Source organism: Callorhinus ursinus, unplaced genomic scaffold, assembly GCF_003265705.2.
Source record: "Callorhinus ursinus isolate GAN/ISIS: 27379988/994484 unplaced genomic scaffold, GSC_fseal_2.0 scaffold52, whole genome shotgun sequence".
Classification (NCBI taxonomy): domain Eukaryota; kingdom Metazoa; phylum Chordata; class Mammalia; order Carnivora; family Otariidae; genus Callorhinus; species Callorhinus ursinus.
In genome coordinates, this window is record NW_027397114.1 from 8,853,757 (window position 1) to 8,875,933 (window position 22,177).

The window sequence follows — 22,177 nt, forward strand, 5'->3', positions numbered from 1 at the left end:
GAGTGTACATATTATGGTCCAAAGAGAATATACTTTTTTTTTTTTTAATAGCTGACAAGGCTTTTGACAAAGTCTTGCCAAAATCAAAGCATTCCCCTAATCTACCTGTCTGGTAACCCTTAAGAAGGAAATCATGTCAGGCTATTGAACCGCTAGTTCCTATGATCATCTTTTTAAAAATCGGTTCCAAAATCTTGGTTAAGTCTATAGCTTCATACCACCCTGCGCTTTGGGAGAAGTGATAGCTGGAGTGGGAAGATACAAGAAGAGGACATGAGAAAACAGAAAACATGGTAGTGCTGCAACACTTAAGTCCTCGAGCTTCACTGCAGACAACTGATTGCTCCTTCATCTTTAGTTTCAAATGGGCTGCTGTGGCAAATCTGATGCAGCACAACAGCTTTAGAGGTTCACCTTGACTCGTGATTTTACCAAGCAAACGAACGCAGTAAAATGATCGGCTTCAAACGTAGGTAGAAACGGAAATAGAAAACTATGAAACAGCCCCAATGCCGCAGTGAAGCTGTGACAGGTGGGCGCCTTCCACTCGGAAGGCCCAAGATGGCTGGGCGAGGAACCGGAGGCGGCAGCCTGAGCTCAGCTCCCCTCGCCGGGGGCCCACCCCAGGGAAGACAGGGGTCGCGGCACGCCCCCCGCACGTCACCGATTACGTAATCCCGCTCGCCGGCAAACGTGCCGCAGGGCGGCCGCCCCACCCCTAACCCCTCCCCCTGAAAAGCGCGGCGGCCAGTGTCGCACGTGAAGCATGCTGGGACTAGCTCTCGAGACTCCCGGCAGCCCCTGCGACGGGCGCGGTACGTAAGGAGCTGGCCGTCGGCGGCCGTTCTCCGTAAGATGGCGGATCGGCGGCGGCAGCGCGCTTCGCAGGACACGGAGGACGAAGAGTCTGGTGCTTCGGGCTCAGACAGCGGCGGCTCCCCGGCGCGGGGCGGCGGGAGCTGCAGCGGTAGCGCTGGAGGCGGTGGCAGTGGCTCTCTGCCTTCCCAGCGCGGAGGCCGAGCTGGGGCCCTTCATCTGCGGCGGGTGGAGAGCGGGGGGGCTAAGAGCGCTGAGGAGTCGGAATGTGTGAGTGCGCGCGGGTGGGGCGGGCCCGGGGGCGGGGTGTAGGTGGTGAGGGGAGGCTGGGAGTTGATGGTAGCTGCTGGGGCATAGCGTGTTAGAGAAGAGAGCTATCACGGTGCAGTGTGCATCCGGAGCGCCAAGGGAGGAGGAGGTGTTAGGGGTTTCTGGGAGAAGGGCAGAGGCGCTGCACGTGAAAAGCGGATGTTTATTCAGAAATTGGGGCTGGAAGTGAAGAGACCGGACCTCCCTTGGTCGCTACTTGTTAAAGATGTACCTTTCCTCATCTTCCTGTTCACCCATTTCGTGTTGAGTCTTTAACTCCCCGCCCTTTGGAAATCACGGAACTAACCCATGTCCTCTTTCCTTCAGGAGAGTGAAGATGGCATCGAGGGCGATGGTGAGTAGCATCATGACAAGTTTTTTGACTGTAAACTCAGATCACCTATTTCCACCAATTGACATTCTCTCAGACTGTTCAGGATTTGGGAGAGGGTGCCACAAAGTGGCTCTTTGTAGCAGAGTGCCTACAAGCTTACGTTTTAGCAGTATGATCTTGGGCAGATCACTCTTTGATCCTGTTTCTCATTTGTAAGTGCGGACTATAATTTTACCTCTCTGATAGGTTGATGTCAGAATTGAATGAGAGTCTTAGTTTGACTTAAAAAGCAATCAGGAAATATATTTATAATAATTTATGTTGATTTTTTTCTTTACATATTTCTGTTTTCTTTCAGCTGTTCTGTCGGATTATGAAAGTGCAGAAGACTCTGAAGTGAGTGTGATAGGTTCTTTTTTTCTATGGCTATAGGTTGGAAATTTTTAAATGTATTTTAAAAACATGGACACACCTGTGGTTCAAAAGTACTATGACCTCCTTGTTATTTCTCTTGTGCATTCTTCATTTATGCTTTTCAGAAACTGTTACAAAAGGTCTTGTTTACTTAGAGTGAGGGAAGTTTGGTGCATGCCTTTTCAGGTTTCATATGTTAACGCGGTTAGTAGTTGGCTTTTCACCCTGTCCGAAGAAAATAAGGTTCTAAATAGGAGAATGAGAACATCCTGAAGCCCTTCACAGGATGACAGTTCTTTTCATGCTGCCTGGGGAATGAAACCAGCTAGTTGGATATTTTTTTCAAGTGTATTTGAAAACCTTAAAAGGGCAGGATTTTGAGTGTTTATATCAGAAACATCCCTCAGTTTATAGGGAGTTTTCTCCCTCTTAAATTCAGGAGAAAATTTGCATAAGCCAGGCTTTTGTGACCTTACTTGTTTTGATTGGATGAACTACTAGAGATGCTGTGTGAATGGCTGTTTGTTTCCTGGGGTTGTTGAATATTAAGTCCTGAGTTCTGGAATTTGGGTCATGGGGTTATGGACAGGAGGAATTGGATTATGGATCAAAGGTTCATTCTATAAATTTTATAGAACTGTTGCTACATAATTAGATTTCTATTAAGTCCTAGAGATGTAACAGCGAACACTACTAAAATTTCTGTTTTTAGGAATGATTTAGGAAGTCAGATAAACATGCAGACAGTCATAGGACATGGTGACAACTGCTAGGGATAGGGTTAAGTAGGGTATTAATGGCTGAGTACTGAATCCATCCTAGGCAATCAGGAAAGAATAAGTTGGAGTTAGGCCATGTTTTAGGCAGAGGGAACAACTGCTGCGAAAGTCCAGACACAGGAGAGAAGACTGATTATTTGGAAACTTGAAAGTAGTTTGGTGTGGCTGGAACATTGTTGGGACAGGATGGGTATCAGAAATAAAGGCAAATCAGTGAACAGGGGCCAGATCATGAAGGGCTTTACTTGTTCCTTGTCTTCATTATGTACCTGCTGTGTGCCAGGAGTTGTACTAGGCACTGGAATAAAAGACAGACATGGTTCTGCCCTCCTGGAATTTACATTTTGGGGGAAAACAGACAAGTAATTACGGTAATGTTTGGTAAGTGTCACACTATCAGAAGCATAGGGTGTTTCGGGAGCACATGGCAGGGGCAGCCAACTAACTGTTTGGAAATGCTTAGAGGATGAGATGTTAAAATAGAGACTTCAAGGGTGAGTGGGAGTGAGCCAGGCAGAGTATTCTAAGCAGAGGAAACACTGTCTGGGAAGAAGGTCTTGAAGGGATGGACTGTATGACAGGTTGGAGGATATGAAAAGTTTAGTGTGACTGTTGCTAAGTGATGAGTCTGAGTCCAAATTTTAAAATACCTTGTGAACCCTATTAAAATGTATTTGGATTTTATTCTAAGGAAGTGAGAAAGCGTAACAGGGTTTTAAACAAGTGTATGATATGGATTAGACTTAAATTTTAAAGATTTGTCAGATCCAAAGAACACCTGCATCAGAAAATCCATTTGGCCAGTTCTGTTGAAATAAGATCTTGCAGAGGGAGGGAAGACTCAGACATTTATATGTTAACAAGATCCCAGATTGATGTTTATGCACAGTAAAATTTGAGAATTATTATTTTATAACAGTTACTTTGTCTGCAATGATAGTTGATCTGAGGGGAGCAAGACTGGAGGCAGGAAAGCTAGTTAAAGCTATTATGGAAGCCGAGGCAAGCAGTAAGTGTGGCCTGGAGTGGAGTAGTAGCAGTGAAAGTAGAAGTGGACAAAATTGAAAGTTATTTAGGTTATGGAATTCACAGAATGTGGTGATTAATGAGATGCCTTATTTTCTCTGAAGTCAGTGATGAAGTTATCTACAAAAAGCAAAAGGGAGGTAAGTTGGGGGTGAGGAATGTTTGCAGTCGTCACTAGAGAATGGAAACCCTGGAAAGATTGTCAGGCAGTATGGAGTGTTCAGTGAGGTTTGGTGATTGTGAATTTATACTAAGATGCTTCTGTATATAAATGAATTTGGATGTTATCCTAATAACGAAAGAAGGCTACTGAAGGCTTAAGTATGGAAGATGAAGCAAGACTTGGGACAGGGAGAGCTGTTAAGAGGTTGTTAGGATAAGCCAAGGAACATGATGGTGTCCTAAAGAAGAGACCCGGCAGTGGGACTCTGATTTGAGAGATGTTTAGGTGGTACTACCAGAACTTCTTGATTGATTGAATCTGGAATGTGAATTAAGGAGTCAGAAGGATGCCCAAGTTGATGAATGATGTTATTCACCAAGAACGGGACACAGGAGATTTCAGGAAGGACACTGGTGGGTTAAGTTTTGGTTGTTTTGAAATTGAGGGACCTGTGGGACTTTGAAATGGCGATATATAGTATATATTGTCTGAAAATTAAGAAGAAGGTCTGGTTCTGCTCTGTCCAATACAGTGGTCATCAGCTAGATGTGGCTATTTAGTTAAACTTAAAACTTGAGTTCTTTCAATTGCAAAGCCACATTTTAAGTACTCAGTAGCCATGTTTGGCTAGTGGTTGCTGTATGGGACAGCAGTAGTCCAGATTAGAGAAAAAGGCCTGATGTCCTGACTTTCATAGTAATGCATTACTTGCTTGCATTTTTCTTGGTTACTAACTATATACCTATACACTACAGTTCAGTCTTGCCTGTTAAAATTTGATCTGTCTCTTAGTCTGCAGGTTAGTGTTTTATCCCTTTCTTTTCCATACAGTTTATCTTTTGAAAAGATTTTGATGATTGCTCGCTCACTCATGGTACAACTCAACCTGCTCCCTCTGTCCTTTGTATTTCCTGCAAATAATTGGTATTTCCAGATCCATGGAAAGACAACATGAACCAAAGATTTTACCTTGAACAAAACTGATAATCACTTAGTTTCTTTCCCTTTTGGTCACTTGCTGTTTTTGTCTAGATATTCCCAGTATATATTTTTTTAGGTCCAGGGGAGGAAACTGCTGTTCTCTTCTTCATTTTGTTTTCCTTATGAAATAGGAGGAAAGACACTGAGTAGGGAGGTTAGTGGAGGGAGGATCAGGGAAGGAATTGTCAGACTAAAGGAGGTTTAAGTAGTTGAGGTTGGAGGTGGCACCAATGCGTGAAGTTGTGTGATTTTTTTTTTTTTAAACCCCTTCATTGATGATTAATAGTCTGGTTGTACACCTAGAAAAAGCAGACATTTGAGTTATCTAGTCCTGGGCACAGGGGAGTGGCAAGGGACTTGGTGATTGGAATCTAGTAGTGATCGAAATAATGGGCCATGGAGACTAAAGAGAGGAAAGTGTGGAAAAAGACTGATAGGGAGAAGGTGAAGGGTCAAAGGAGTGGATATCTTAAGTTGGAGATGAGAGGAGGAGAGGGTAAGTGAATAAGTAAGAATAGGAGTAAAAGGCAGGGTTTTTTTTGGGTTTTTTTTTGTCTGTTTCAAGTAAACTCTAGGGCGCCTGAGTGGCTCAGTTGGTTGAGCGACTGCCTTCGGCTCAGGTCATGATCCTGGAGTCCCGGGATCGAGTCCCGCATCGGGCTCCCTGCTCAGCGGCGAGTCTGCTTCTCCCTCTGACCCTCCCCCCTCTCATGCTCTCTCTCTCTCTCTCTCTCTCTCTCTCTCTCTCTCTCTCTCTCTCTCGATCTCATTCTCTCTCTCAAACGAATAAATAAATCTTAAAAAAAAAAAAATAAAGTAAACTCTAGGGGCGCGCCTGGGTGGCTCAGGTCATGATCCCAGGGTCCTGGGATTGAGTTCTGCATCAGGCCCCCTGCTTCTTGGGAGGCTGCTTTTCCCTCTGCCTCTATCTCTGTCTCTCATGAATAAATAAATAAAACCTTTAAAAAAAAAAATACTTTAAAGTAAACTCTAGGGACACCTGGTGGTTCAGTTGGTTAAACGTCTGCCTGTGGCTCAGGTCATGATCTCTGGGCTCCTGAGTCGGTCCCTGCTCAGTAGGGAGCCTGCTTCTCCCTCTCCCTCTGCTCCTCCCCCTGCTTGTGCTCTCTTGCTCTCTCTTTGTCAAATAAATAAATGAAATCTTTGAAAAATAATAAAAAAATAAATTCTACTCTCCCAATGTGGGCCTCAGACTCAGTGACCCCAAGATCAGTCAAGAGTCGCATGCTCTATGGGCTGAGGCAGCCAGGTGCCCCTAGGTAGGTTTTTTAGAAAACAGCTTTATTGAGGGGGCACCTGGGTGGCTCAGTCATTAAGCGTCTGCCTTCGGCTCAGGTCATGATCCCAGGGTCCTGGGATTGAGCCCTGCATTTGGGCTCCCTGCTCAGCCGGGAGCCTGCTTCTCCCTCTCTCACTCCCCCTGTTTGTGCTCTCTCTCTCTCGCTGTGTCTCTCTTTGTCAAATAAATAAAAATCTTAAAAAAAAAAACAAAACAGCTTTTTTGAGACATGATTTACAAACCATACAATTTATTTAAAATGTACAATTCTGTGGTTTTTGTGTATACACAGATATATGCAACTATTACCACGATTAGTTTCAGAACATTTTCATCACCTTGAAAAGAAACCTTGTACCCTTTAGCTGTTACCCACCCTGCCCCCCAGTTCCTCCATTCTTATACCCTGGTCCCTAAGCAATCACACATCTACTTTTTGTGTCTAAGAATTTTCCTATCCTGGCCTTTCATATGAATGGAATCATATATGGACTTTTGTGACTGGCTTCTTTCACTTAGCATTACGTTTCCACAGTTTTCATCCCTGTTGTACCATGTATCAGTACTTGATTCCTTTTTATGGCTGAGTAACATTCCATTATATGGGTATACCACATTTTGTTTATCTGTTCATTCACTGATGGATATTTGGGTTTCTGTTTTTTGTATTATGAATAATGTTGCTATAAACATTAGTGTACAACTTTTTGTGTGGATGTATGTTTTCATTTCTCTTGGCTGTGTACCTAGGAATGGAGTTGCTAAGTCATATGGTAACTGTGTTTTTTTCTTTTTAATCTTTTTTTCCCCCAAAGATTACTTTTTATTTATTTATTTGGGAGAGTGAGCGAGAAAGGATGAGCAGGGGAGGGGCAGAGGGAGAAGGACAAGCAGACTTCCCACCAAGCGGGGAGCCTGAAGTGGGACCTGATCCCAGGATCACTACCTGAGCTGAAGTGGGATGCCTAATCCACTGCGCTACCCAGGTGCCCCATGGTAACTATGTTTAATCCTCTGAGGAACTGCCCAACTGTTTTCCAAAGCAGCTGCACCATTTTACATTCCCAACAGCAATATATGGAATTTCTTTATGTACTTGCCAGCATGTAATTGTCTTGCCTTGACTTTTTGATTCTAACCATCCTAGTAGGTGTGAAATGGTGCCTCATTTTGAATTTGCATTTCCCTGAGGGCTAATGATGTTGAGCATTTTTCCTTGTGCTTTTTGGCCATTTGTGTATCTTCCTTGGAAAAAATGCCTAGTCAGATACTTTGTCCATTTTTTAATTGGGTTGTCTTTTTATTGAGTTGTAAGAATTCTTTATAAAATATTGAAGATACAAGTTCCTTATCGGATATGATTTGCAGATCTTTTTTTTCCCATTCTGTGGGTTTTCTTTTTACTTTCTTGATGGTGTCAGGTTTCAATTTTGATAAAGTCCAGTATATCTGGTTTTTCTTTTTGCTCCTGCTTTTGATATCCTATCTAAGAAGGCTTTGCTGAGTGTGTGCCAAAACCAGAGTCTTGAAGATTAACTCCTGTGTTTTCTTACAAGAGTTCTATAGTTTTCGGGTGCCTGGGTGGCTCAGTTGGTTAAGCGGTTAAGCGGCAGGGTCCTGGGATCGAGCCCCATGTCGGGGAGCCTGCTTCTCCCTCTCCCTCCGCCTGCTGCTCCCCCTGCTTGTGCTCTCTGTCAGGTAAATAAATAAAGTCTTTAAAAAAGAGAGAGTCCTATAGTTTTAACTCTTGAATTTAGGTTTTTGATCCATTTTGAGTTAAAAAAATTTTTTAAGAATTTATTCATTTGAGGGGCGCCTGGGTGGCTCAGTCGTTAAGCATCTGCCTTCAGCTCAGGTCATGATCCCAGGGTCCTGGGATGGAGCCCTGCATCAGGCTCCCTGCTCAGTGGGAAGCCTACTTCTCCCCCTCCCTCTGCCCCTCATCCCTGCTTGTGTTCTCTCTCTTGCTCGCTCTCCTCTCTTTTAAATAAATAAATAAAATCTTAAAAAAAAAAAAAGGCTATGGGTAAAGGTTTAATCCTTACAGTGTGGGTGTGGTCTCCCTCAAATTGAAAGTTTCACAACAGTATTGCCTCTCCGGGACTCCTCACCCAGAACACAGAGGCTGAAACACCTGGATGCTGAGCAGGGAAGAGGAGTTAATTGGCTTGTCTGGGCGGGTTGGGTAGACCTCACTCTGTTTGAAGAAAGGACAGAAACTTAGAGCTCAGGAGCTTCTTGTTGCATCAGGAATCTCACAGTGGGACTCTGATCACATTCCTGACGTTAGCCTGGGGCTGGAGTTATGAGAGGTCAAGTGTCAGACTCAGTTAGGAGAATAAGACCAGTGTGCACAATATCTACCAGGTGGCAGAGGGGTATCGGCACCCTGACCTGTTAACCCGACAATGGGAACTAACCCAACTTTCTTTGAACCCATTTCTTTGTCTTCAGGTGTCTGAACCTACTACCCTCCCCTAGCCTATAGCTCTGCCCCCTGAGGTCCAAATCCTGAGAGAATTGTGAGAGAATATTCTAAAGCCAGCCCAGCATGGGCTTTAGTTACTCCTTTTCCCTGCCTAGAACTAGCCACACTTCTGTTACCTGACCCTTTCTGGTAGCCCCTACTCAGAAGATAGCCTAAGGACGGTCCTCTGTAAGAATAGACCCAGCAGTTTGTCACAAGCAGGATTATCTAATCTTGATGCGGCCGAGAGGGAAGACATAGTAGAGAGGCAAGAGAGCACGTGGGCTTGGTTTTCATTTCTTTTTTTTTTTTTTTTTTGAAGATTTTATTTATTTGACAGAGACACAGCGAGAGCAGGAACACAAGCAGGGGGAGTGGGAGAGGGAGAAGCAGGCTTCCTGTGAAGCAGGGAGCCCGATGTGGGGCTCGATCCCAGGGCCCTGGGATCATGACCCGAGCCGAAGGCAGACGCCCAACGACTGAGCCACCCAGGCGCCCCTTGGTTTTCATTTCTAAATTATATAATTCTGGAAAGAGTTGTTGGCTAAGGGGATCTCATGCTACAGAAAATTGAGTATTTGTATCATAGATATAAAAGATGTAAGCCACTACTTCCCAGTTTGAGGGTTGAGAAATCATAGTGTTGGGGTGCCTGGGTGGCTCAGTCATTAAGCGTCTGCCTTCGGCTCAGGTCATGATCCCAGGGTCCTGGGATCGGAGCCCCACATCGGGCTCTCTGCTCAGCCTGCTTCTCCCTCTCCCACTCCCCCTGCTTATGTTCCCTCTCTCTCTGTGTCTCTCTCTCTGTCAAATAAATAAATAAAATCTTAAAAAAAAAAAAAGTGTTATTACAAAGAGTTTGCAAGTTCGCTAGTTCAGCTCTTATTATTTATGAACTAAATCTATATCTCCCATCTTTATGCAGTACTGTTTTTGAAAATAAAAATTAATACAATGTAAATTCATTTTGAAGTATTATTGAACATATAGTAGTTGTTGGTCATACATTTTTTTTTAAGATTTTATTTATTTGAGAGAGAGAGAATGAGAGAGCACGAGAGGGAAGAGGGTCAGAGGGAGAAGCAGACTCCCTGCTGAGCAGGGAGCCCGATGTGGGACTCGATCCCGGGACTCCAGGATCATGACCTGAGCCGAAGGCAGTCGCTTAACCAACTGAGCCACCCAGGCGCCCGGTCATACATTTTTTCAGTCAGTGGATATTATACTGAGCTGTTGTCTAATGGAGATCCATGAAAATTTTAGAGCCTAAAAGAGGTCCACATAATTAATCTAAAAAGTTAAAAATCTGCTCTAAGCCATTTTGAGATGAGAGAATTCATAACTTGAGTTAGAGTGTAGTTTTTAGGCCCTGCATGTTTAGGAAACAATCCATGAAGATGGAGAGAAATTATCAACAAAGATTAGTCGTCTTCTGTATGCTAGGCAGTTTCAAGCCTCCCTTTCATATCTCCTGGGCTCCTTCCCTAGAGGCTACCACCGTTAACATTTCCTTGCATGTCTTCCTGGAAAACTTACATGGATCCATATAAATGTATGTATGTATATTTGTTTTATTATGGGTTTTTTCAAGTGCCCCATCCTCTAGAGATTTTAATAAGAGTATTGATATGTTTGCTTTTAATTCTTACATTATAGTAAAAGTTAATTAGAAAATGTTTACCTAAAGAATGGGAAAAAATGCACCATTTCCAACTGATAGAGTAACTTTTTTCAGGGTGAGGAAGGGGAATACAGTGAAGAGGAAAACTCCAAAGTAGAGCTGAAATCAGAAGCCAATGATGCTGCTAATTCTTCAGCAAAAGAAGAGAAGGGAGAAGAAAAGCCTGACACCAAAGGCACTGTGACTGGAGAGAGGCAGAGTGGAGATGGACAGGTCAGTGTCCACCAAAGGCCTCCATTTTGGGGGTCAGATTAAGGGCTCTTAACCTTGGAGAGAATAAGGAGCCTTTTATCTGTCCTCTAGGAGAGCACAGAACCTGTGGAGAACAAAGTGGGGAAAAAGGGCCCTAAGCATTTGGATGATGATGAAGATCGGAAGAACCCAGCCTACATACCCCGGAAAGGGCTCTTCTTTGAGCATGATCTACGAGGGCAGACACAGGAGGAGGAAGTCAGGTAACAGCCTCTTGTTGCTGCTATTTAGAACGTATTTAGTGCTTACTAGAGGCTAGGTGCTTTGCTGATTTACTGCTCACAGTACTTTAAGGTTATTATGATTATCCCTTTTGTACAAATGAGGAAAGTGAGGCTTAGAATATTTGGTAACTCTTGGTGGAGGAGCTGGGATTCGGACGCATACTTCCATTGCCTTCCTTAGTCTGAGGCTCAAGCCTCTGGGACATGAAGTACTTGTGTAAACTGCCTTACAGGCGAGAGATGTTTCCAGGGTGCCGGGTAGTTTGAAGTAAAGTCTTTTCCTCATTTCTGTGCCCGTTCTGTTTGAGCCCAGCAGGCCCTGAGATGCTGTGATTCACTCTTGGTTTTGTATGATCTGTCTGGGAAGATGGGGAGACCAGTGAAGTTCCTACTGTTTCTCTGCCCATCCCTCTTTTTTTTTTCGTGAACATCTTTACTTGGCAGAGTCTGCCAATCTAAGACACTTTTCCCTGGTTTTATCCAGACCCAAGGGGCGTCAGCGAAAGCTATGGAAGGATGAGGGTCGCTGGGAGCATGACAAGTTCCGGGAAGATGAACAAGCTCCAAAGTCCCGACAGGAGCTCATTGCTCTTTATGGCTATGACATCCGCTCAGCTCACAATCCTGATGACATCAAACCCCGAAGAATCCGGAAACCCAGGTGAGAAAATTTTGGAGTTTACACTGTTATATTTGTAGAAAGAACTCTGCTTTTTAAAAATGCCATTCCAGCCTGTAATTCAGTGGATGAGGTATATGGGAAGTCTCCCTGACCCTCAGTTTATATCTCTAGTGGTCTCCTTTGTTATTTCTTTTCTTAAGACTTTTGCCATTCCATTTATTCAGGTTTGGGAGTCCTCCACAAAGAGATCCAAACTGGATTATTGAGCGGCCAAACAAGTCCCATCGCCACCAGGGTCCTGGGGGCACCCTACCACCACGGACATTTATCAACAGGAATGCTGCAGGGACTGGCCGAATGTCTGCTCCCAGGAATTATTCTCGATCTGGGGGCTTCAAGGAAGGTCGTGCTGGTTTTAGGCCTGTGGAGGCTGGTGGGCAGCACGGTGGCCGTTGTGGTGAGACTGTTAAACATGAAAGCAGTTACCGATCACGGCGCCTAGAGCAGACTCCTGTGAGGGACCCATCTCCAGAAGCTGATGCTCAAGTGCTCGGCAGTCCCGAGAAGGAGGAGGCGGCCTCAGAGATACCAGCTGCTGCTCCCGACACTGCACCACCGGCCCCTGACAGGCCTGTTGAGAAGAAATCCTACTCCCGGGCAAGAAGAACCAGAATCAAAGCTGGAGATGCAGTCAAGGTTGCAGAGGAGGTGCCCCCTCCACCTGAAGGGCTGAACCCAGCACCTCAAGTCCCAGAAACGACCCCTCCTCCACCTGCTAAGACTGGAAACTGGGAGGCTCCAGTGGATTCTACTACAAGTGGACTTGAGCAAGATGTGGCACAACTAAATATAGCAGAACAGAATTGGAGTCCAGGGCAGCCTTCGTTCCTGCAACCACGTGAGCTTCGGGGTAGGTACCTTAGGGTTAGTGACTAGCTTTTTTCCCTGTGCATCATTGGGTTTGTGGGCATGGGATTTAGGTCTCAGGGATATGGGATGTGACAAATATCTTTGTTTTCATTAACTGAAAGAAGTGGATGGATTCATAGGTATATTCATCCGGAGACCTCAGAGAAGTTTTATCTGTTACCCAAGACTACCCCTACTACTTTGCCTACTATTACCTGACTAGTCATCAGTATGGAGCTCCTGCATGCATAATCTTTTACCCATTCTCTGTAGGAAAAGTTGAAAGCAGGTGGGCAGTGTTCTTATTATATGAGCTAATGGTTAAATGTTTGAAGGCAGAAACTTACTCACTTGAATTTGGATGAGAATTGTCTAGTCTATTTGAAAGGAAAGCCTAATTTCCTTAATGTGGAGGTAGGCTGCCCAATAGAACTTTCTATAGTATAAGCTTTTGAATACTTGTAATGTGGCCAGAGTGACTGAGGGACTAAACTTTTAATTTTAATTAATTGAAATTTAAATAACCACTTGTGGCTACTGGATATCATGTTGGACAGCATAGTTCTAGAAACTAGGACCTGTCTACCACCGCTCTTGCCCATCCGTCTTTGTCTCCCTCCAGTCAGGTAAATCAAAGGATCTTTTCCTTAGTTTCCGAAATCTGTTTTGAACTTAAAGATTGGAAATCCTCATTTGGACTGGGAGTTTCAGCATCCTTCTTTGGTGTGCATGATTTTTGAATACCAAAAACCAGTGTAGCCTAAACTGGACTTGGAGATGATCTTTGGATGGAGGAGTATACCCTTCTACTGGTATCTTATTACCATTGAAGACAGTCTCTAAAATATCCTTTTTTTTTTTTTTTTTTTTTTGTCCTGAGACATTTTCAGCCAGAGGGGAGTATCTTCCCAAACTTCAGCCTAGAACTCTGTGGCCAGGAATAATCAGGCAGATTCACAGAATGTCCAGTTGTCCAGAAACTTTAGGGCTGAGATTTTTCAGTATGTTTTATAATGCTGATTATAACCTCCCATGGATTCTGTACAGGAAGTATTTGGTGGGAAAATTGCATTTTCTCATTGAAGTCTTTTTTTTTTCTTCATATTCAAAGACTATTGTGTTAAGGTTGCAGAAAATGGGGGCAAATTTCCAAATGCTGGTATTGACAGGAAACAGAGATAGTTTAAAAGGAATTTTGTCAGTTTAAAAGAAGGCGGCAATTTCCTGTGTTGGATTCTTAAACTTGTCATTTTCTTGATGTTCTCTTTAGTCCCACTCATATCTATCTGCTATGTAGCCGTGACTTTTTTTGCTGTATCACAGGTATGCCCAACCACATACACATGGGAGCAGGACCTCCACCTCAGTTTAACCGGATGGAAGAAATGGTACAGAAAGGGAAAGGGAGTAGTGGGGGAGGGGCCTGCATGCAACAGCTGTTCATTGCTTAAACTAAGATAAGGTCTTGGGAGTCAGTGTTCCATTGATTTACCCATATTTCTTTTAATTTCGCTCTCCAGAAAGGGTAGCAAGGCCTAGGTTCAGATCTTGATGTTTCTCATTGGTTTTTCTAATTCATTTTGCAAATACTCTTTTCTTTCTTTTTTTTTCTTTTCTTTTTTCTTTTCTTTCTTTCTTTCTTTCTGTCTGTCTTTCTGTCTTTCTTTGAGAAAGAGTGCAGGGCAGGGAGGGCAGTGGCTCAGAGGGGGAGGGAGAAAGAGAACCTAAGCAGTTCTCCACGCTCAGCTCAGCGGGGAGCCGGACACGGGACTCTAATCTCATGACCTTGAGATCATGACCTGAGCCAAAATCAAGAGTTGGATGCTTAACTGACTGAGTCCAGGCGCCCCTACTCTTTTTTTTTTCTCTCACTTTTTTTTAAGTAATCTCTACACCCATGTGGGGCTCAAACTCACAACCCCAAGATGAAGAGTTGCATGCTTTTATGACTGAGCCAGTCAGGCACCCTCCATTTTGCAAATACTGTTTAAACACGTGCCATGTACCAAGTGTGTGTTTTGCAGCACCTAAAGTAGGGTGGGACTTGATATGAGAGTCAGCCCTCTGGCAGTCTTTTTGCTCAGACCTCTTTATTTCAGGGTGTCCAGGGTGGGCGAGCCAAACGCTATTCATCTCAGCGGCAAAGACCTGTGCCAGAGCCCCCTGCTCCTCCTGTGCACATCAGTATCATGGAGGGACATTACTATGATCCACGTGAGTTTTCTCTTATTATTGGGGCACCTTTCTTGGCAGCGTGAAGTGAACTAAGAGACCAGCCTCTTGCCTCCTGGATTTCCCTTCCTACTTCTCACAGTGGTTATCAAACATTGTCTGGTTGCTGTTTTCTTCACATGGAAAATTGAGAGCATCTTTTTTTTTTTTTTTTTTTTAAGATTTTATTTATTTATTTGACAGAGACACAGCGAGAGCAGGAAGACAGGCGGGGGAGTGGGGGAGGGAGAAGCAGGCCTCCTGCTGAGCAGGGAGCCCGATGCGGGGCTCGATCCCAGGACCCTGGGATCATGACCTGAGCCGAAGGCAGACGCTTAACGACTGAGCCACCCAGGCGCCCCGAGAGCATCTTTTAAAGGGTTTGGGGGACAATAAGAGTGAGGGTTTATGAGAGTCCCAATGTGATATCTTACAGTGCAGTTCCAGGGACCAATCTATACCCATGGTGACAGCCCTGCCCCACTGCCTCCTCAGGGCATGATTGTGCAGCCAGAAATGCACCTTCCCCACCCAGGTAAGCCTTGCACCTCTGCTTATATGCTTCCAGTACGTGATGATATGTGTTGGGGGCTTCACAGACTCCATCCTCCTGAGCTCTGTGCTGCTTGCTCACAAGGCTAGCCACTCTGGCAGCTTGGGCAACAAACTCCTCTTGGGTCCATCCTGAGGACTTCCATCTTGAGTCTGTGCTGAGCAGGGCAGCCAGGCCATCCCATGGAAATGGTGCCATCCTCTATTTCAGTTTTTGTTTTCCTCTTCCTGTCCAGGTTTACATCCCCACCAGACACCGGCACCTCTGCCCAATCCGGGCCTCTATCCCCCACCAGTGTCCATGTCTCCAGGCCAGCCACCACCTCAGCAGTTGCTTGCCCCTACTTACTTTTCTGCTCCAGGCGTCATGAACTTTGGTAATCCCAGTTACCCTTATGCTCCAGGGGCACTGCCTCCCCCACCGCCGCCTCATCTGTATCCTAATACGCAGGTGAGATGGCTAATGAGCAGATTTTTCTAGGTACGCATCCTTTAAATCAGACAAGGATGTGGTATGGGGAGAATGCTTAAGGAATTTGAGAGAACATTTCAATGCCACTGATTTTGCATGTGGCACCAGGATGCCTCTTGGTGGTCAGGAGCTGGAAATGCAGCTTATGTAATGCCCATCATCTATTTATTCTCTTCTGTTTCTTTTTTAAAGATTTTATTTATTTGAGGGAGAGAGAGAGCGTGCAAGTGTAAGCAGGGGGGAGGGGCAGAGGGAGAAGCAGGCTCACAGGACTTGATCCCAGGCCCCCGGGATCATGACCTGAGCCAAAAGCACATGCTTAACAGACTGAGCCATTCAGGCGCCCTCTTCTGTTTCTTTAATGATGTTTCATTCAGGTGTTTTGGTATGTCTTAGGTGGCAGTCTCTGCCGTTTGTTCAGTTGAATAAAGAAGCTGTATTATCCTTACCCCTCCCTGTACTGCTTAACTCCCAACAGGTTGAAACTATCTTGTATGTGAAGTGTCACCACTGAGCTCAGCCTCTTTCATTTTTCAGTTGATGGTAGGAATTAGAGAAAGCTAAGTAGTACTTTGAAGAAGTAGAAACCAGAACATAATCAGGATATAGTAAGGCAGAAATGAATAATCACTTATTTTAAAGGGGGGCAGCTTAGAGATTTATAAAATTCCTCACTACTTTTATTTTTGTGCCCGAATAATGTTCATCATAGTTTAGGTGAATGTATCCCTAACTTTTTCTTCTGCCTTATGGGGGTCCCAGGCCCCATCACAGGTATATGGAGGAGTGACCTACTATAACCCCGCCCAGCAGCAGGTGCAGCCAAAGCCCTCCCCACCCCGGAGGACTCCCCAGCCAGTCACCATCAAGCCCCCACCACCTGAGGTATGAGAGCTGCTTCCAACATCACTGGGCTTTCCTTTCCCCTAGAAGATTTCTCTCCTTTTCTGGGTGTGTCTCCATGGTTGGTTGGTTGGTTGTTTGTTTTTGTTTTTTTTTTTAAGATTATTTATTTATTTATTTGAGAGGGAGAGAATGAGAGACAGAGAGCATGAGAGGGAGGAGGGTCAGAGGGAGAAGCAGACTCCCTGCTGAGCAGGGAGCCCGATGCGGGACTCGATCCTGGAACTCCAGGATCATGACCTGAGCCGAAGGCAGTCTCTTAACCAACTGAGCCACCCAGGTGCCCCTGTTGGTTGGTTGTTTTAATGACTGGTAACAAATTCTAACTTTGTTATTTCAGGTTGTAAGCAGGGGTTCCAGTTAATAGGAGTTTCTAAGAAATTTAAATCAAACATATAAAAGTAAGTATATAATGTACTACGATTCTTATAAATTCTTAAAACTAATGCCCATGCTTACTTGCTTAACAATCCCCTAATTAGTGCTTTAAGCTGTAATCATGAGGTATCTTATGGAGAGGCTTACAGGAGTCTCAAAATTTGCCAGATGCTTTGTTTTGGGAATGCACTGAGCAGGGTTGAAGCAGAAACCATTGTTAACTTGGCAGAATTTCATTTGGGAAGCTGCAAGGAAAAAATGCAGGACGGTTTTGTTTTTGTTTTGTTTTTAAGGAAAGGAGAAATCTAAATTTGAGGTATTTGCAGCAGAGCCAATTTTAAAGGTCATGGACAAAGACCATGGGGGTTTTGTTGTTGTTTTGTTAGGGACTTTATTTTAAAACACATTATTTAGAAATGTGGCTTTTTGAAAACAGCTTGTAAATGCCCAGAAGGTCCACTAATGCTTTGCTGATTCTTCCCTTTTCCCCACCACTGTCAGAGAACCCAGGAAAGAAGAGAAATACAACTGGCTGTTTACTACCAGGAAGGCTTCAAAGATACAGGGTGGCTCCTACCGGCAAGCAGCTGAATGAGAAGGACCCCTGCCTTCCACTGAGGACAGGCTCTGTTGGAGAAAGGGACAAACAAGTGGACTCCTCCCATCTCCACTCTTTACTTGAGTTGGCTTTGCTCAGAAGAGCAGAGATCCAGTCAGCTCAGGCTTCTGGGTCTGCATCTAGAAGCCCCTGTCTTTTACTCTTCTTCACTTTTTCCTGGGAAATTCAAATGTCTTCTCCCAGGGAAGCTCCTTCCTGTTTGTTTTGTTTCCTAAGATGTTCGTTTTTAAAGCCTGGCTTGCTATTCTTAAATTAATATTCTTTTAGTTTCTTTCTTTCTCTAGGCAGAGAGAGAAATCATTCTTCTGATTTTCTAGCTCCTCTGGTTTCCCTTGTGGATTTTCCCTGCATCCCAGATAATTGAAATTTTACCAGCCAGCTTTCCCCCACCAAGCCTGCAAAGAGGTGGCCTTTCATTTTTGGCTGGCCTTTGTTATTATATACTTGGATTCTCTTAATTCCTCTAACCCTGTGGAAGCAGAGCTGTCCACAGAGTGTCTCATTGCGGAGAAAAACTCAAAGTGTGTGGTAGGAGCCCTTCTTCTTGACTTCGGTTTTCAGGAATCTGAGCCTCCATCAGTCCCTGTACTGTGGTAGGCATCAGTCCTCTACTTGAGGGCAAAGTCTTTTACAGTGGGGAGAGGTGGCAAACCAGATGCTTTTGTGAGAAAGGGAAAGTGGAGTAAGCCTTTGCACCTTAGGGGTCTGTATTCACATAGTCCTCAGGGCTCAGTCTTTGAGGTAAGTGGAATTAGAGGGCCCTGCTTATCTGCTTTCCATCCTCCCTACCACACCCCCTTCCCAGTTGCTGTGGACCAATGCATCTCTCTAGAGGCAGATACTGTCCAGCAAGCGGTCTGTCTTGTACTTTGCAGTTGCTCTTCTCCATGTCTTTCCTGCTACAAGTGTTTTAGATGTTACTATCCGATTTTCCCCAAGTTCTGCTCCTGTCCCTGCAAACTGAAGAAACCACATCTGGGCTTCTGGCCTAAGGAAACCAGTCACTTTCGGGGCAAGGGCTCCTCCCTCTTTTCCTCCCTATCCACAGCGCTGAACCACTCCCCTGCTGCCTCTGCAGAAGAGATTCCTATTGCTGCAGCACTTGTGTCTGCCAGGAGTAACTTGGCCACTGTCCCTGTCCTACAGAACCTGAGGGAGATGGTGGTGGCTGTGTCTCCCCAAGTAATGTCACTGTTTCCTACCTTCTCTCTAGCAGCTGATCTAACCACTCTTGAGTCACAGGTGTAGGGTGGGGAGTGGGGAGAGGCACTCAAGCTGTAAACTCCAAGGAGGAAATAACTAAGAGATTCTTCCAGGGGTGGCTGGTGGTTGTGCCTTTGTAGGCTGTCCCCTTTGCCTTAAACCTGAAGATGTCTCCTCAAGCCTGTGGGCAGCATGCCCAGATTCCCAGACCTTAAGACACTGTGACAGTTGTCTCTGTTGGTCCACTGTGTTTCTTTGCAAGAATTTCTCCATGTGTGTTGTTGTTGTTGTTTGTTACTATTTTAAAGGGTGCACATTTGTGATCAGCATTGTGACTTGGAGATAATAAAATTTAGGCTGTAAACTTGGCTCCTTTGCCAGTGTTTTGCATGAGTCTTGATTGGGTGGGATAGGAGAGGACTTGCTCATTCCCCAGAGCCACAGTCACAACTCAGGCCAACTCAAGACTTGTGAAATGGAAGCCCTGAGAGGTGAGGAGCCCACAGGTGTGTGTGTGTGTACTCCCCATTGGTTATCTCATCCTAATGCCATTGCCACATAGACCCAGGATACCATGCAGTCCCTTGGATTGGAAGTGTCAGGGACAGAAAAACTAATGAAATGGAGCTATCCTTGTCGCCTTTGTTAGTGTTTGGCAAGTGAGTTTTCCAGTGTAATGTGCCCCATGTCAGTACAACTGTACCAGGTCCTCGAAGAGGGGGAGGCACAGGTGGTTAGCTTTCTTCTTGAAAAGTAAAGACACGCTGGCACTAAAGTACCGAGAACACAGCCTAAGAGGAAGGCTTCTCTCAATCTTCGTCAAGGTTAAGAGGAGCAATTGAGACCATCAGCTGTGGCTTATGCTGCCAGTTACCAAGGCCACTGGGCCCTTGATGTGCACAGGTCATTTCCTAGCTTTGTTTTCTTCCAGATCCTGAGTGGGGTGGAAGTTTACTACAGAGGTTGATCTGGTGTGGGGGAACAATTGAACTGAATGTGGAGCTGGTGGCATCTGTTCTTGGGTACCACAAATCCTTGTATACTGGGGGCATGGACATCTTAGTATACCTTAAAATAGTTGGGACTCCCCCTACATCCCTTGCTGCGGCTTGAGCTTGCAGACCATGACTCTTTTAACCCCTATCCCTAATTCCTCTTCATGTCCATTTGCATTCCTCCTCCCCCACAGGGTGATGGGTAACTATGAGCCTGATCTCCTGGGGTCATGCAAAGAACGCCAGCCAGTCTTGGGGGTAGGTTACTGGCAGGAGGAATGGCTGTTAAGATGCTTCCCCCTCACCCCTGCCTCTTGCTTCCCTGGTCCTGCAGTTAGATCCCATTGCTCTCTGTTGCCCTGGTAACGAGCTCTGCGAGAAGAAACTCAAGCTCAGCAAAGCTCCCAGGTTGTCTGCCCTACCAGTCCGCCTCTTGGTGGGCAGAAAGGGAGTACAAAGGGCAGACAGATCAGCCTTGGGTAGCCTTGCCCCATCCCCTTCTAGGGGCTGGGCTCAAAGTTGTTTTGCCACCATCTCACAGTTGTTACTGATACCACTCTTGATAATTCTTCCATGCCGCCCCTCCTCCTCTGTGAGGTCAACGCACAGGCCTACTACCTTGTGGGTGATCCAGAACAGTAAGAACTTCAAATCCTGAAGTTGTCTGCCAGCATTGGCAGCCCACTTGGGTTGGGTTGTCCCTCTGGGGCAGTGATCTCAACCCTGGCTATTTGAATCACTTGGGGACCTTTTACGTGTCATCCTTGTGCAGGGACCAAGCTAATCTCTATATAGTTCCAATTTTAGTATATGTGCTGCTGAAGTGAGCACCACTTGGGGATCTTTTAAAAAATACCAGAAACCTTGGCCTTGCCTCCAAAGATTTAATTGGTTTAGAGTATGGCCTAGGCATCAGTATTTTTGAGAAGTTCCCCTGGATTCCAGTGTGCACTTGGGGCAAGAACCACTGTTCTAGGAGGGCCATGACTCAGTGCTAGCTTTCCTTCCTGATTCAAGTCCTTGAACTTAGTCTCTGTCCAGTATCCTTGAGTAGTTGCAGGGGTGCTGGGGTCTTACTCCCCAGGTTTTCAGTTTCCAGAAGTGTCCCTGCCTCTTTTATTTCCAGCCCCCACACCCTCCACACTCCCCAGTTCTTCCCCCTTCGTAACCGTACCGACAATCCCAAATCCTGCCCAGAGAGGAGGTTACCAAGGCAACCAGCTTAATCTGGTAACTGTGGCATGTGCTGGGAGTGGAGCCCTCTCCTCTTATTTGGTTCACAAAATGCCTGGGGAGCTCCTAGCCACTCCAGCCAGTTTCTCCTCTTAACCCCAGGAATAGTGGGGTGTCCAATAAAGGGAGCCCAGCAAGCTGATACTTGGATCTCTATTCCAGCTTCTTAGCCAAAACTCTCTCCCTTTTACTGTTCCCTTTCCAAATCCACAGATGGGTGTGCAAAGCTTTATTTCTGTGAACGCATGCTCTAGCACACAGGACCAGATATGCACACACAGTGACGTGTGTAGTACACACCCTGTTCAGTTCAACCACTACTCCCAGCCTTTAGCATTCTTGTCCCTGCCTGGTCCCTGCACAGTAAACAGGGGTGGGGCATTGTCCAAGGAGCTTCAATCCCTCTGGGACCTGGTGGCACTCCCCCACCTTGTTACTTTAACCTTGATGTGTTTACACTGAGTGTGTCTCTACACCCACCTCCTCCTTCTGGGGCAGTGTATCCTTAGGGACAGAATGCAAATTGGCACCACTTTCCCTACTTCATGGCCATGTCAGCTCCGGAGGAGCTCTCCATGCTTAATGATGTTGGATGGCAGTTCTAGAGCTTGTTACTCATCTCCGTGGCCCTGCTGTCTCCTGCTGCCAGCTGGGCTCAGGTGCCCTTATACTCCTCATCTCCACCCCACCCCCCGGGCCTCCTCTCTCTTCTCCTCACCCCAGCTAGACCTGCCACAACCTGCTGCTCCCTGCCTGGATCCTACCTGCCTGCCGGTACCTGCCTCTCACAAGCCAGGCCCTTACCACCTATTGTGCCCTACCAGAAAGGGCAGATGGGCACCGCCCCCAGTGCCAATGCCAATCCACCCCAGGCCTTTCCAGCTCTTCTTATGGAAGGAAAGTAAAGGCCACAAATATGGCAACAGACCATACTGTCGGGGTTGAGAATAATGGACACCCAATCAGCAATCTTTGTAGGCCTCACCTGAGTACAGGTAAGCCCAAGTTGTGCAGGCCACACACCTGCTCTACTTCTTTGAAATGACACTTAAGAGCCCCCAAACCAGGAATCACTCTCCATTGGTAAATCAGCCCATCACCTTTGCCCTTAATTTCTGCATCTGCCCTGACGCCAATCCCATTCAGCCGCTTACTATTCCCCCCTCCCCAGGCCAGCCCCAGCGCCCAAGTTCAAGCCTCGCGCGGCCCAGGGGGCGTGTCCAGAAAGGGCAGGGGCGGGGACTGGGCGGAGACTGGAGGAGGGGGCGCGGTCTCAGTTCTGCCACCTTCCCCCGTAAGAGGAGAGGGGAAACCTCAGCCCAAACCGCATGGGC

The 22,177-nt window shown here is 45.8% G+C and overlaps 1 protein-coding gene and 1 pseudogene across 1 annotated transcript; one reads left to right on the forward strand and one right to left on the reverse strand.

Annotated features, from left to right (window-relative positions):
* Positions 1 to 786: 786 nt before the first annotated feature.
* CASC3 (CASC3 exon junction complex subunit) lies at positions 787 to 18,983 on the forward strand. The gene is made up of 14 exons (XM_025859222.2): positions 787 to 1,086; positions 1,453 to 1,480; positions 1,818 to 1,855; positions 10,325 to 10,483; positions 10,574 to 10,725; positions 11,231 to 11,407; positions 11,593 to 12,278; positions 13,601 to 13,665; positions 14,377 to 14,491; positions 14,925 to 15,023; positions 15,277 to 15,491; positions 16,275 to 16,397; positions 16,756 to 16,816; positions 17,295 to 18,983. Exons 1-13 carry the CDS (start codon positions 856 to 858, stop codon positions 16,777 to 16,779), a joined length of 2,112 nt encoding a protein of 703 aa, XP_025715007.1. The 5' UTR covers positions 787 to 855; the 3' UTR covers positions 16,780 to 16,816; positions 17,295 to 18,983.
* Positions 18,984 to 20,344: 1,361 nt separating this feature from the next.
* Positions 20,345 to 20,441, reverse strand: LOC112814147 (U6 spliceosomal RNA; annotated as a pseudogene).
* Between the last annotated feature and the right edge of the window lie 1,736 nt (positions 20,442 to 22,177).

Excerpts from the sequence above, each read along its gene's own strand:
- CASC3 (XM_025859222.2), top strand. The coding sequence starts at position 856 with ATGGCGGATCGGCGGCGGCAGCGCGCTTCGCAGGACACGGAGGACGAA. Across the intron at positions 10,484-10,573 it reads GGCAGAGTGGAGATGGACAG|GAGAGCACAGAACCTGTGGA; the intron begins GTCAGTGTCCAC and ends TCTGTCCTCTAG. Across the intron at positions 13,666-14,376 it reads TTAACCGGATGGAAGAAATG|GGTGTCCAGGGTGGGCGAGC; the intron begins GTACAGAAAGGG and ends TCTTTATTTCAG.